We start from the raw sequence: 15,184 nt of genomic DNA, 5'->3' as shown, positions 1-15,184 counted from the left end.
GGGCTTTCTTTTTTTCTTTTTCTTTTTTTTTTTTTGGAAAGCATCAAAGCTGGCTGCAAAGCAGGGAGAGATGCTCTGCCTGCAGAATGGTGGCCATGTTGGTAGCGGAAGGGTTAATCTCTTGTTGCTGTAATAGGTTGGAGAGCAGTGGCTCAGCCTGCTGGTGCTAGCAAGATTAAAAGGCAGGAGCTGCAGTGCCATTGAAAATGCTGAACAAGAGGGACTTTGACAGCAAACTGCAGCTAATTTTTTTTGTCCCTTCTACTTTCTGTTTCTGAAAAAAAATCCCAGCTCCTCCCCCCTTTGTGCCTACCATCAAGTCTGATGATGACACCTCAAATTTCGATGAACCGGAGAAGAATTCACGAATTGTATCCCCTCTGTGCCAGCTGAACCCCGCAGGCTTCTCCGGAGACGATTTGCCATTTGTGGGGTTCACCTTCATCAAGGCATTGGGGATCCTCCGATCAGAGTAAGTATGACCTGCTGCCTGTAAGGGATGAATAAGAGAAGAAATTGTGCTTCATATACTTGCCAGAGAAGCAGTGGGTGGGGGAGACAGCTTTTGACTGGTCTTCATTTTGCTATAGCAAGATGATTCAGGCTTCTCTTCAGCTGTGATTCATGTTACTGTTTTTTCCCCCCTCCTCTCTCTGTTCATGACGAGAAATGTTCATACTAAGACTAGTATTACTAGAATAAAATCTTGGTTAAAATCTGTATGCTGCATCCTGGCTGGAAGTGGATGGTTTGAGTGTGTGTGTGTGTGTGCCTTTACAGGAATTTAAGGGGGGGATTGGGGGGGTTTCAGGTGTTGAGGATGGGTATGCTTGTTCTGTCTGGTGTGAAATGCTAAGCCTTGCAAGGTTGGTCAAGTGAGCCACAGGGGTGGGGAGTGTGTTGAGCTGGGGGCAAGCCAAAGGTTCAGGCTGACCACTGAGATGAGGAACAGGGTTTTGACAGAAGTCAAGGACAGAAGAGGCATAGGAACTGCAGAAAGGATGGTGCAGAGGGCCATAGCGATCATCTCTCTTACAGGAATGCAGAAGGTCCTGTGCATTAGTACTGAGATGGTACAGTGAAGAGTTATCAGTTGTATAATGATGCCCCTTCTGGTCTGGTGGGCCTTTGATTCTTGGCTGTTGCATCTAAGAAGGAAAGCATGAAGCATTCAGTTCAAGAATGATAATTCAGTTATTGACAGGGGCTGCAAATGCAGGGGCTTTACTTGTGTCAGGATTTCATGTTCTTACTGGAGCTATCTGTTTCTTTTCCTTTCTCTGTCACAATACATAGCAAGGATTGTTTGGGGAGAGAAAATCCGACTGGGTTGTGTTTCTGTGATTTGTAATGTGGACTGTTGGCAGTATGGCTGGCTGGTGATTTGCTTGAAAGTGAAGCCTGGAAACTGAATTTGGCTTCTCTCCTGGCACTGATGATATTCCCAGTATTATGAGTCAGAGGAGGAACCTTAAATAGGCCAACAATGAGAAGGGAGCTTCTTGACTGCCTGTGGTGTCCTCCTACTTGCAGGTGTCGCTTTTCTGGTGGGGGAAGAAGGCAAAGGAGCACTGAGCAGGGATTGGAAGGAGGTGGTGTTGCCTCTGCATTGAAAATCATCCTCTCGTGATGAAGTCTGGCTTGAGTCTCGACACTGATGCTACTAAAAAAGCATTACAGAGCCCACAGTAGTGTTCTTTTAGTCAGAGGTAGAACACGGATGGGAAACAGGTTTTCTTCCAGAGGTGGTTGGACAGCAACTCCCATCATCCCTTGCCATTGGCTCTGCAATCAATAGCATTTGGGGAACACACGTTCGCCACCTCTGAGCCAGAGGAGAGGCAGCAAAACTGGAAATTTTGCTTATTTGTTAGCATCTTGAAATATCTGGAGAAAGACTTGACTAATTTGTGGAGGTTAGGTCTATCAGTGTCCATTTTCAGCTGCTCCTGTGTGAATACCAGCTGCTGATGACAGAGAAAAGGGAAGAGCTGTTGCAGTTATGCTCAACTTGTAATCTTTCCTGAGGTTTCTGGGCATTTAGTCTGATCAGTATGGGGTATTAAATTGTTTTTGGCACTGACTTGGAAAAGATCCTTGAATTAAGGGAAGTAAAGATATGGAAATACTGAAAGCTGAAGATTAGGCTGGCAATAGGGATCAAATGAACAATTAGCCATTGAAATAAAAGGTAGGAGTATGATCAAACTCCTTTTTTACCCCAAGGAAATTTTCAAGTGTGTCTGTATAAAAATATCTCTGCTCTAGTTTAAGCAGAAATACAGTGTAGCTAAATTTAATGTGCAGGGCTTTGCTTCAGATGTTATTGCTGCTATGACATCTTCAGTTGGTGGTAGACAAGGCACTCTGTTCCATTCTTTCAGCCATTGAACTATGCATCTAATAATACAGTACTGGCCTACCTTGCAGAGCTGTTGCAATGATTCTAATGATATATATGTATGGGAAGTGTTTTCAGTGCTTGAAAAGTCTCTGTGTGTGCGCATGCTATTTATGTGTTTTTATTGTTGCTACTACTGTTATTTTTTATTAATTCAGAAACCAATAGATGAAAACTTCCCTGCAAGTATTATTTTGTGTAGAAAATCTGATTAACGGGTAGTATGCACACGATTATAGGTGATGCAGGCCAACCTTGCAAGGACACTTGGGGCATTTTAGTTGCAATGGAAGTTTAGAGGCACGGTGCCACCGTAACGGATTGCCAGTTGTATTAAGTGGTTTATGAATTATGGAAGGGACTGGTGGATCATGAAGTCGTGGTGGTCGCTGATGGATGGGATAGTTTTGGTGTAAGATGGGGTTTGTCACTTCTGCCATGGGTGTGCAACTTTCGGACTGTCATCTTGGATGCATTACAAAAGGGATGGCGACAGTATTATGGCTTGCCCTTTGTATATAGTTGCTATGCAGTTTCTGGTGGGCCCCTCATTTCAAGGATGTTTGAGGAATTATTTAGTTGGGGAAATAAAATATAGGAATCACACTAGTTTTCATCCCTATACTGGTTGGATCCCAGGAGCAAAGGCAATGGGTTACATTTATTGTCAGCACCTGTGGATTACCTGTCTGCCTCCAGTTGTGTCCCAGCATCTAAAGGTGTGGTACCCATAAAACCAATTGAAACTAGCAGAAGGATCAGTCAGATATAATTCTGGGGAACCTCTCAGTAGTCTATGTACTTAGTATATGTGTTCCACAGAACTACGATTCTGTCTGTATCATGCTATTAACATAACTTAGTTTTATCCCAGTTTAAGTGAAATGGCTCCCCTCCCCTAGCACCAAGGAGAGAAAGATCCGTATCTTTCACCACAGAATTATAGTTCTCAGGGTTCCCTAGGGAGAGGAAATCATTCGCGTGTCTGCTACACTGGATTTGTAATGTTGATACAGCCTGTGTCTTAATCGGGAAACAGCTTTTGGGTACAGTATGTTGGATCTGGCTCAGTCTTCTCGGCCTTTCAGCTACTGAGATGAAAGGAGAGGCCTGACACTGTGCATAGAGCAGGCTTACAAGTTCGCCCTTCAAAATAATGAAAGGCCATTATCAGATGGCCATGCATCTAGTTTATTACCCTTCTCATTTTTCAGTCTTGAATACGGCTGCCATTATGCTTTTTGCACGACTGTAAGGATGAGTGCATGCTTTATGTGGAAAATAGACTGAATTCCACAAGCGTTTTTAGGTATTCTCGTATATGGAAATGGTAATAAGGGGTATTTCTGCTTGTTAACAGACAGTGCTCATCATCATGCTTTTCTAGTGAGGCTGTTTTAGCTATTTCACTCTAGCTTTGTGGTAGGATACTTGAAGAAGTGGACTCACTAGTAAGAGCCGCTTGAATTCCTTGGCTTTGGTTTGGAACTCAGGATCAAATTACATGTGGCACTAAATGCATCATAAGGGACTATTATGCCATCTTTTTTCTTAATAGTTCTCCAGGGTTCAGCTTTTTCATCAGGACTTCAACATGCAAGTGGAAACTGAGCCTTCCTTTTGTAGCCATAACCTTGATTATAAAATCTTGACAGATTTTAAAACTCATGCTCATATCTTGGATGATTTTGATCAAATCAACGTGGCTGATATACACTGGGCATCGGCTGAAGTGGCAAGAATTGATCTAACACAGTGTTGCCTGTGTTAGTGTGAAATAAGCTCTGTCCTAACAAGAGATTAGTTCAGCACTAGAGGAAAGGACAGTTCTTTCAGGCTGCTGTTGGTATGCAATCTGGAAAGGGAAGGTGGAAGGAGGCAGGGTTCTAAAAAGTTTACTTCTGACACTACAAATTCCCTGTAGATCTCCTATAGTCTCAGGTCTGTTTCCTACTGAGTTGGAGGCCTATGCCTGGGTTGTACCACTTTGAAGTACTGGTGATGGAGTTGTCATTCCTACAAAATAAATCACTTACATGCACTAAAAAGCAGAATGTTGGGAGCGGGGTGCTCTGACAAGTTAGGGTTTTATGTGCAGGTTATTTGGGAAGGAACAGCAGCCTGCCATTTGAGCATTTACCTACAGTCCAAAGTGATGCAAGTCAAGCACAGTTTGGGTTCGGTCAGTACCACAGCTAGGCCTGCTGGAGAGCTGTGCCATGGATGGTTGAGATACAGGAAAGCAAAAAGCACTGTCTGAACAATACAGTAATATTTATACAGTAGATGTGTTGGCTATAGCAGGTAGGGGCATGTTTGTGTGCACAGGAATTACGTTTCAGCTCTGTTTCAGGTGGCAAAATGTTATATGCATTTGGTGAACTCAAGAAGTGGTAAACTATGGCACTGAGTCCTATGGAATGCCAGTGGTGGGATCGTCTCTCTCCTCTCCATTCTCTTACCATAAAACTGAAATTTCATTAACACAAGATCCTTACATTTCAAAATCAGGGATGGTGATGGTGTGCTAGGCCAGGGGTTTGCGAAGTGGACTTCTGGGCTTCATATTTCCCTGCAGGCTGTTTTTCCAGCCCTCAAACTGTCTTCCAAACCTTTTTTTAGTGACCAAGAAAAGAGGTGAACTGCCTCTCCTGAAAGTTTCCAAAAGCAGCAGCTCACCTTTTGACAAATTTTGCAGCTCCTCCTGCTTTCTTTAAAATCAAGAAATAGCTATTTTTCAAAACCTAAAGTAGGCTTCTCTCTACTTCTGGTTTGTTTTGTCTTTTTTCATCATCCATTCTGGCAGTTTGAATGCCCTCCCAGAGGATCCTGGGGGAGGGAAATGATCCTTGAACTCAGTGCAGTTGTCCTCCCCTTCTGTGTATGGAGTCCTTTTCACATTTCCTTCATGTAAAGGTTTCATCAAATGTATAGATATGGTGCCAAGGGTGTTGAAAGGGAGGTTTTTATCTCTCACTGCACATTCAATTATCTGCTTTCTCAAATATAAGAGCAGATCTATTCTATGTTTTGAAAGCCCTTGTAGGAGCTGGCAGGCTAGCTTTAAAAAAACTTTCATCATTACTATTTACAAAGCAACTCATTTCCAAACAGTGATTTCAAAAAAGCAGGTCTAAAACACACTGCAGAAATAATCCAGTTTGAGAGCTGTTAACAGGTGGCCCATAGAGGAAAGGATGGAACCTGGGAGTCTTGCAAAGAGGGAACGAGATCTAACCGCTTGATATCTTATTATTTAAGCATTTATATCCTTCTCTAGCCAACAGGCCTCCCAGAGCAGCATACACACTGTGTCAGGATCAATATTATGTCATCAGAACAATAGGCAATTAAAGAGGTAGTGGTTGTGCTCTTGCTGCTTCTTGTTCTGTTCACAGGGCCTGGTGTTGCAACTCTCTGTGAGAGGAAGGGAGGCCCAGTCCTAGCTTGGTGAATCAGCAGCAGGTGGGGAAAGTGATGCTTTGCCTTGCTAGCTCCTTAGTTGTTCGTTATTTACTCACTGCACTTATATTATGCCTTTCTCCCAAAGTGGGATCTAAAGATCTCCTTTCCCTGTGCACTGGACTCTTGATCCCAGATGAAAAAGGTGGGAGGTGAGGCTAGGGACAAAGTGAGTGTGACTTTCAGCTGTGCCAGAGAAGGGTGGAAGTGGAGAAACTTCAGGGGATATTCTGGGAGTTCTGCCTTTGTCTTTTCCAACTTGGAGCTCTCGCCTGAATGTTGAGGAAAGTTTACTGGTGAGGCAGGCCAAGATCCTACATCAGGGTTGCATAGTGCACATCTCCACAGATGGAGATATGCATTGATTGTGGTATGGAAGTCTTGTGTTGAATGGTAGAGTTGTGCAGTTGGATGTATAGGTGCGCATTCACTTAATGTAAAGTGCCAGCTGAAAATGTGGACGTTCTTCATTGGACTAAATGTCTTTCTGTAGGCATATGACTCCCATAGGCTTCTGGCCACAGAGATATGGGATTGTGCCCAAGCCTAGAAGTGAGAGGTAGGAAAATCAACTCAAGAATTGTGTGAAGGTGGGAGAAAAAGCTATGGAGGAGAATGAAATCATTCCGAGAGAGCGCACTGGAGGCAACTTATTGAACCTATGGACCTCTTGCTGGGTGTGGGAGAGATGAGTCAAATGGGGCTGGGGTAGATGATTCAACAAAAGGAGCAGAAGGAGGAGTAGAGTATGTGAGTGGATTATCCACGGTAGAGATAAGGTGGTGATTCTGAACGGAGGAGCCAGTGAGTATGAATAAGATGTCTTTTGGCAAGGAGACCTCTTTGTTGAAGGGGAAAGTGAATTCAGCTATGAGCAGAGTCAGCAGGGTCTTCATTTTCTTAAAAGGCTCTCAGCAGATTGGGAGTAGAAAAGGAAAGCCAAGGCCAAGATTTTGGTGTGGATAGTTCAGCAAGAGTTGGACAATAGGGTTGATTGCCCAAAATAGCTATTTAAATCAGTCTCTCTTTTTTGTTCCCCTTTGGCAATTGATGTCAGTCTGCTTTTCTCATTTTTAATTGCACATATTTTTGGGAGAAAGCATGCTCACTAAACAGTTTGTTGCAATGATCGGTTTGTAACTAGAGTCTTTACAACCTCTAGGTTGTGGTCAAGCAGGCAGCATGCATAGCAGAAATATATTGCTTGGAAGCAAGAGAGAGACTTTCTGTTGGGACCTTCAAGGATATGTGGCTGTGTATGTGCCTTTAAGTCAATTTATGGCGACCCCATGAATTTAATAGGATTTTTCTATGCAAGGAATATTCAGTGCAGCATCCTAAAAAAGTAAGGCTACAGTCCTAGCCATGTTAATTTGGAATTAATTTCTGACCAACCTGTATGTAAAGCAGCTTAGAATCAGGTTGAAAATGTCCAAAACATTCCTAAGCCAAGGTTGGTGGTTACTGAGTAAAATTGTGTGTGTGTGTGTGTTTGTGTGTGTGATGAGAATGAAATGCCTTTACATTTCATTACTTGAGTCACAAATATGCATTCTTTAAAAGATGAATATATTGTAGAGCTTGGTTCTTTGGAAGCTGATAAAACAGGTGTACCAGCAGAGACTGGAAAAGTTACTTTTAAGACTGCAACTTCTTTCCCACCTAGACTACTTCAGTGTCCCTGTGGTAAATGTACCTCTGCATAAGAACCACTTGTTTGGGAATGAATCCCCAGTTTGGGCATAAGCTTTCACACAAACAGCCAATATGATAATAAAGCTATTTATGGATTTTTCTCCGCCAATATGCCTCCTTGACTAGTCCTCCATATTAACATTTCATGCATGCTAAAATTAGTCTTAGAGGAAATGGATGAAGTATTGTAACCTTTTACAGAAAGGCTCCCAGAGTGGCTTACAAATATCAGAAGCAGGACTGTCTCTGCCTGCAGGCTTACAGTCTAAAAAACAACATTGCAAAAGGAAAAGGGAATGAAAGGAGGAGGAGGAAAGCAAACCCAGGCACTCTATCCATGGCTACAGAGTTCAGCAGGTAGTAAATTTAGTTAAGTCACAGAGATGAAGTTAAACGTAATTGATTTAAACATAATGCTGAGACTTTTCCTCCATCTGTTGGCCATAGTCAAGCCAGTTTGTAGCAGGAGGGAGGCAGAAACCTTCGGCTAACAGTCCATGCATGCATGATGCGGTGTATCTGTTCTGAATTAGCCTTTTCCATGCCAGGTTGTTTTTTCTGTGTAGTTTCTCCCTGTGTCCACTCATGGAGAAACACTGAACAGCAGTGCAGTCCGTGCCACTAGTCTGAAATGGTACAGCCCAATAGGAGCCCCACAGAGCAAAATGTAGGTACCGTTATCCTTTAATTTTAACTCCATGTTAGTCCTGAGAAGTGTTGTCAAACGTACACAGCAGGCGTTGCGAAGGAATTGAATGCACCAAATTAAGTCTCTTTCGTGGAACACAATAGGGACGTCAATCTCTCGCATGCTTTATTGTGACCTGTTGCATATCTTATTGCAAAGACGTTTCGTGGTGTTTTGGTTCTGTTAAAGTTGGGTTTTGAAGGAAGGAATGGTTGGGACTTTGCAGAAGGTGTTTTTCTGGAGGATTGGCAGAAATAAGTCTGAGCAAAGAAGAAGAGCTTGAAGATACAACTGAGGAGGAAAGGTGCCATTGACAGGGAGCTGCAGAAGTGAGTATGGTTTGCTTGACAAGTTTCTGCTGTGCGATACAATATTAAATGAAATATGCCACAAGTACAGTAGCAATAATAAGACATTGCCATCTAAAAGTAAGCAGGTATGTGACTTGGCCGTCTTTTGTGAAGAATGCTGTCAATTAATGAAGTTGGGAAATTTACTTTTTTGGACTACCATTCTCAGAATCCATCCAGGCAACACGACCAAATTCTGTATGTAGCTTAACAAATACCAAGATGGTGGATGGGCAGGGCATGGAATGGCATGGCATGTGACAAATTTTGAGCAGCCTTGGTAGCCAAACAAACTGTGTTTTGCATTAACTCTGCCCCTTAAGAGAAGGGCAGAGTCTTGTGTTAGTACTGCAGGCAAATTCTGGAAGTGCTAGAAGGATCTCCAAGAGTCAACTTGTGGACACCGGGCCTCACCTTGCTTCCAAAGAACAGTAACATGAGTCCCTGTTGCCCTCCCCAGCTCTTAGCTAGATGCGGGGAAAGGCAGGACCATTGAACTTTGCTAGGTGTTGAGAAATTGATAAGACATCTTCTTTTCCAAGTTCTTCTGGAGCCTGGAGAATGTTGTAGGCTCTCTCTCTTCTACAAAGCCTTGTAGCACCTCCAGAGTCAGTGAAATGTTGAGTTCAGGGAAAGCCGCTTACCATTTTTTGGGGGGGCTGGGGTCTTGACAGATTGAAAACTGCTCACCAGTAATAAGTTGGCGCGTGTTTTGCTGTGTGGGGGCAAATTCCTCATTGTATTTAGCATTTCATTCTTCTGAAATCTCTTGTAGTAAATGTTTGCTGTTAACAGTGCCACTAGGTATTTATTTACATAGCTGGCGTCGCCACTTGCTCCAGGGATCTACAATCACTTTATTAATTGCCTATTTAAATAGGTTTATGCTGCTGTGAAAAGCTCTGTGAGAGAGAGAGAGAGAGAGAGAGGGAAAAGGGGGTTCTTTTTTATTGGGTGTGTTTAATGATAGGGAAAAGTGCAAACATGATTAATATGGCTTTTAATATGCAAGGTGCCTTTCAATTGATAGTTCTACTTTTGGAACAAATGTTCAGATATACATACCATTTAGCTGCAAAGATAAAATGGGTGATGGGGAAGAAAACCATGAACCACTGCTATGAAGTCTTTGGAGCTAGGGCAGGAAATGACCATCATTAATAATAAAAATAATTGTATCTTTTGTCACCATTCTTGACAAAAGATGTAATGGTGACACAAAGTGACTTCACTGTTTTAACTATGGCATTCTTATATTCAATCTGTGTAGGTTCTGAAGGATGTATCCTTATGTGTTCTAGGTTCAGATGTGTACATCATTTGGGTCTTCTTTTTTCTTTTTTCTTTTTAAGGTCTGCTTTGGGTTTTGATTCTCCAGCCAAGATTAACTCCATGGAAAAGAAACTTCTTCTTAAGAATAAAGAGCTGCAAGACACACAGGATAAGTGCCACAAGGTATTTATTTACATGGCTGGCCTCCCTCCTTGCTCCAGAGATCTACAACCGGTGTGTGCCAAAGGACCTGCCAGATGCTGCTGATGGGTTCACAGCTTCGGCGGAGCACTTTCCTCATCGCTTAGAGGGAGATGAGTGTAGGCCATGTCTTACTCTAGACCTGTAAATTGTAATAAGAGGAATCTCTGGATTTTACCTAGACCTTTCCTTTCTCTGGTGCTGATGGTGTTTTCCAGCAGGTGGCATTTCTTCTTCATCGAATGCTCAGCTGCTCTGGTTCTATTCTGAGTGCTACGAAGTCTCTTCTCTTCCTTGATTCTTCAATCTCTACTTATATAACTCTTGCCACTACCTTGATTTTTACCCTGAACACCTTCTAACGCTTCCTGAAAGGACATTTGCTGGAATACATTCTAAAAATCCTCTTTCTGTCCTGAGGGACTGTTAAAAAGCGTGCCATTATTTCTCTGCCTGTTCTGTGCTGGACTTGGCCTCTCTGCTCCCTCGGAAGGACATGGGGGGCAGTCCTCCTTTGGTTCAAGATGGATTTGGGATAAAGTTAAAGTGACCTGTCTTGGAAAAAAAATAATTCAGGTGAAAAAATGATTGTGGCTGCTTTGCTAACTGGGGTTCGAAGAATGACTGAATGTGAACAAACGGCTTGAATGAATGGGGTGACTTAGAATTACTGCCTTTCCTTGAGAAGGAACTGAATTCCCAGGAGCAGAAACAATGGTATTTGAATTTAATTAGAATTCTTGCCCAGTCTCTCCTAGAGATGGGCTTCTTTTCACATTGTGCATTGACACTGTCAGCATATTTTGCCTTGGAAAACACTTTTTTACCTTTCAATGTTTGTTGCAGATGGAGCAGGAAATGACGCGCTTGCACCGCAGAGTATCGGAGGTGGAGGCTGTACTTAGCCAAAAGGAGGTGGAATTGAAAGCCTCCGAGACCCAGCGATCCCTCCTTGAACAGGACCTGGCTACCTACATCACAGAATGCAGTGTGAGCCTTTACCTGTTCCCCTGAAGCCACCCACTTCTGGTGGTCTAAGAAGCTTTCCATTGTGTGGCTGTATTGGTAGGGCATATGGCAGAGGGAGCATTAGAAGGATAGCTGTCTAATGAAATAGGGACGGTTAATTTGCAAGGCACTATAAGTCTGTTACATGGTTTTAATTCATTAATTGGCTGAAGAGTTGACAGCATGACAGAGCAGACAAAAAGAAACCCAGCTTGAGTCTTGACAAGCAGAATATAGTGGATATTATGCTTGTTACAATAGTGCTCTTTGGGTCTTCTTTTTGACTAAATCCACAGCAAGGTACTCATTACTCAGGAGTAATTCTTTGGCAGTGGTACTGATCTGTGTAGAGGAACTTTCTATGCTGATCATTTGCCCAGAGTAGCACTATGAGTATAGAACTTCTTTATGCTTTGACAATGAATTCAAATAGCATAAGGTTGCCTCCTTTGGTTTTGACCATATGTTTTAAAAAAATTTCTTAATCTAACAGGAGATGGCAGGATTGAACTTTGCTTTCATAAATCCATGTGCTCTGCTACAGAGCTATGGTTCATGTCAGTTCTGTACTTCAGTACAGCGAGTGCTTCTCCAGGTCAAGTAGCTCTTCAGATTGTGTTCCACAATTAATTTTTGAATCACAGGCTATTTAATGGAAATGGAGATGCCCACCTGAGGATGTTTGTTGCAGCTGAAACAGAAGGCTGAAGCTGAATGGGAGCTGACAGAGATTTCCAGTTTGCATCTTTCGCTGACGATTATTTCTTTGATACAGCTTTATGCAAAGTAGTCTATGTATTAAATGTTGCACTTTTGCAGAGCTTAAAGCGAAGTCTGGAGCAGGCTCGGATGGAAGTATCTCAGGAGGATGACAAGGCACTGCAGCTTCTTCATGATATCAGAGAACAAAGTCGGAAGCTGCAGGAAATCAAAGAACAGGTATGTGTCACTGTTGCTCTGAGGAACAGAATGGTTGATGATAGAATGTCTTAGCCTCTTCTAGTCCTTACATTAGGAATGGAGAATGTTTCAGTATAAAGGATTCTTCTTAGGTGTCTTGAAGATATTTTCCCCACCTCTTCTTCTAAATGAAAGGGGACACAGACTAATCTGTGTTGTGGGAGATGATGTGTTATTAGGAGGTGTGTTTTCCTCCTTGTTTCTATCTTTGCACAACTGCTTTTGTGGCCATTTTTCCTTTGGTATGCTTTCTCAAGTGTGCAATACCCCTTTCCTTGCACAGGAGTATCAAGCACAGGTAGAGGAGATGAGGTTGATGATGAATCAGTTGGAAGAAGACCTTATTTCAGCTCGTAGGCGGAGCGATCTTTATGAATCTGAACTGAGAGAGTCCCGATTGGCGGCTGAAGAGTTCAAACGTAAAGCCACAGAATGTCACAACAGGCTGCAGAAGGTAGTTAAGGTCAGGTTTCCAGACTTTTCTGTTTCAGAATCTGTTTTTGCCATTGACCTCCACGCACTTTGCATCTGATAGGTAGAAAACTAGACTGTATTATCTTTGCAGGAATTCTGATTGCAAAAATTGTAGTATAGGTCGACACTTGAATTTTTGGTCATGACTAGAATAATGAGAAAGAAGCATTTGTAAATTGGTATTGCTTTCAACAGAGCATAGGAATCTTAAAACAGTTTACTTTTCACTTTGTCATCTAGTATGTTTTTTAGCTTGGATATTAAGCATCCATCATATTAAGGGTCCATAGTGGGAGGGAAAGGCAAACTTCATTTTTATTAGTATTGTGTAAATGGAACAGATACATTTGTACCAAATACATTTGTCCTTTCTGGAGGGAATGATTCTGTTGAACAATAGTAGTTTTCGTTTGAACCAATTAATTTACTGTGAATACCAGTAATTTCTTAAAGAAATATTTAATGACCCATTGAAAGCTGTACTTAATGTTTGTGTACAAAGAAAGAGAGCTTGGAGACAGTCCCAAATTTGAATCCTTAGTGATTTTTACATTTTCCTCTCTTATGTTAAAGGTTAAAGATCAAGGGAAGACAGAAGTGGGAGAGCTGTATTCCAAACTGGAGAAGGTATGTTTTCTGTGTGTCATCCTGTTTATGTAACTAACATGTAATTAACCAAGACTGGTTTTGTGGCCCTCTTGGCTCCCCAGAATCTTTTTTGGTGGCTAAAGAAAAGAATGAAATGCCTCTCCTGGAAGCCTCTAGGAGCAGCAGTTCACCTTTTGAATAGGTACCATGGCCACCGTATGTGGCGGAGCATCAGAACTAGAAGTAAACATCTGTTTTATGGTGTGACTATTTTGGCAGAGATCCCAGGGTGCGAACAATGCCCCTGGACCCATTGCAGTTACCCATTCCTGATCTTACAGTAATAGGATGCTTCTTTCCAAAGCTGGCTTACGGTCAGAAAGGTAGAGAGCTAAATCCAGTTCTAGCCCCAACTTGATTCAGAGCTCATTCATACGTTTTAAACCTGAAAACAGAAACCTAGTACGTTCCTTGTAATAAACTGTTGACTCACCTCAAGTTGGATTGGCTCCCCATTTCTTACCCACATTCTCTTAAAAGTTCAGAGGCTCTGCTTAAAGTCGGTTGTAATGGTAGGTGTGAGAGGGTGGAAGATTGAATAGTCATTACACTGAAAGGAAAATAAGCGGGAAATGAATATTGGAAGAGGAAACGAAACATGGCATTATGGCATCCTTCTGATTCCAAGGTGTGTCCGTTCTCCCTCTTGTTCCCCTGTTCTTTTCCTTCATTCCTGCAGATCAATGCAGAACAACAAGTCAAAATCCAGGAACTGCAAGAAAAACTGACCAAGGTAAGGTTTAACATTGGGCATTTAATATCCTGGTTTCTGTTTTGTTTAAAGGATGCCGTGTTGTTGTTTTTTGGGGGGGGGTCTTCTGGGTATATTTTTTTACATGGTTTGTGCTTTTCCTCTTCAGACTTCCCTACGAGTCGTAATGCAGAGGAGGGCAGAAACAGCCTCTCATGTTCAAAACACAATTAGTCATTGTACTGTGGATGGGAAAGGGAGAAGAGGGGCTGGGGGGGGGAGTAATAGGGGGCTGGAATCTGAAATCGTGATGATCTCAATGCATCTACTCTTCACAACATGTCATCTTGTGTTTATTTTTAAATACGGAGCTGAGCCCGAATTGGAATATTTGGTTGGAATTTCACTTGAGAAGGCCAATTTGGGCACACTGTGCCAGGTGCGAGCTTTTTCAGCACCCAGGACCACATTTTAAAAATATAATGAACCCTGAGGCAGCGACAGATTGTGGCTGCTTAATTTGGATCTAATTTTCATGAATGGGGCAGGAGCCAAATCATAAATTGTCGGCAGCATTGCATTTATTTCGGAACGTTACAGCCCATGAGCAAAATCTTTCAGATCATCCCCAGAAAATCTTGAGGCGTGTTAGCTGTACTGAAATATTACATCTGAAATTTAGCTTTCAAGTGCACATGTGTTTGTGTGAGATACAGGCTGTTGGATCTTAGACCAGGAAAAGCTAGCCTTTTGTGCGTTGTTGTTAGGTTTAGAACAGGGGTCGGCAACCTACGGCCCGCGGGCCGGATCCGGCCTGCCGAGGCCTTTCTGCCGGCCCCCGCGCAGTCTTGCCACCGATTCCGTGCCGCTCCGGGCGCCATTTTATTTTTCAAAATGGCGGCCGAAGTCTCGCGTGACCTTTCCCAGGATGGGAAAGGTCGCGCGAGACTTCGTCGCCATTTTAAAAACCAAAATGGCAGCGGAGGAGGAAGAGGAGGGCCGCGCAGCCTGGCGTGGAGGAGGCAAAGGTTGAAGGCCGGCGCGGCCCTCCCTGCCTCCCCGCGGGGCTCCGCGCGGCCCTCCCCGCCTCCCTGCGGGGCTCTGCGCGGCCCCGCGGGGCCTCCCCCGCCTCCCCGCGGGGCTCTGCGCAGCCCTCCTCGCCTCCCCGCGGGGCTCTGCACGGCCCCGCGCAGCCCTCCCCACCTCCCTGTGGGGCTCTGCGGGGTCCCGCGCGGCCTTCCTCGCCTCCCTGCGGGGCTCTGCGTGGCCCCGCGGGGCCTTCCTCGCCTCCCCGCGGGGCTCTGCACGGCCCCGCGGGGCCTTCCCCGCCTCCC

General features: G+C 43.5%; 1 protein-coding gene across 1 annotated transcript in view; it reads left to right on the top strand.

The window, feature by feature from the left end:
• Positions 1–15,184, top strand: part of CIT (citron rho-interacting serine/threonine kinase) — a 73,678-nt gene that overhangs the window by 16,073 nt on the left and 42,421 nt on the right. Inside the window, exons 10-16 of the mRNA XM_042441852.1 lie at positions 292–472; positions 9,949–10,051; positions 10,916–11,059; positions 11,897–12,016; positions 12,321–12,491; positions 13,085–13,138; positions 13,839–13,892. Of these exons, the coding sequence (XP_042297786.1) occupies positions 292–472; positions 9,949–10,051; positions 10,916–11,059; positions 11,897–12,016; positions 12,321–12,491; positions 13,085–13,138; positions 13,839–13,892 (827 nt within the window). The remainder of the gene's footprint in view (positions 1–291; positions 473–9,948; positions 10,052–10,915; positions 11,060–11,896; positions 12,017–12,320; positions 12,492–13,084; positions 13,139–13,838; positions 13,893–15,184) is intronic.

Source organism: Sceloporus undulatus, chromosome 10 (assembly GCF_019175285.1).
Source record: "Sceloporus undulatus isolate JIND9_A2432 ecotype Alabama chromosome 10, SceUnd_v1.1, whole genome shotgun sequence".
Classification (NCBI taxonomy): domain Eukaryota; kingdom Metazoa; phylum Chordata; class Lepidosauria; order Squamata; family Phrynosomatidae; genus Sceloporus; species Sceloporus undulatus.
The sequence above is the reverse complement of the archived record's forward strand: the minus strand, read 5'-3'. Positions and strand labels throughout refer to the sequence as shown.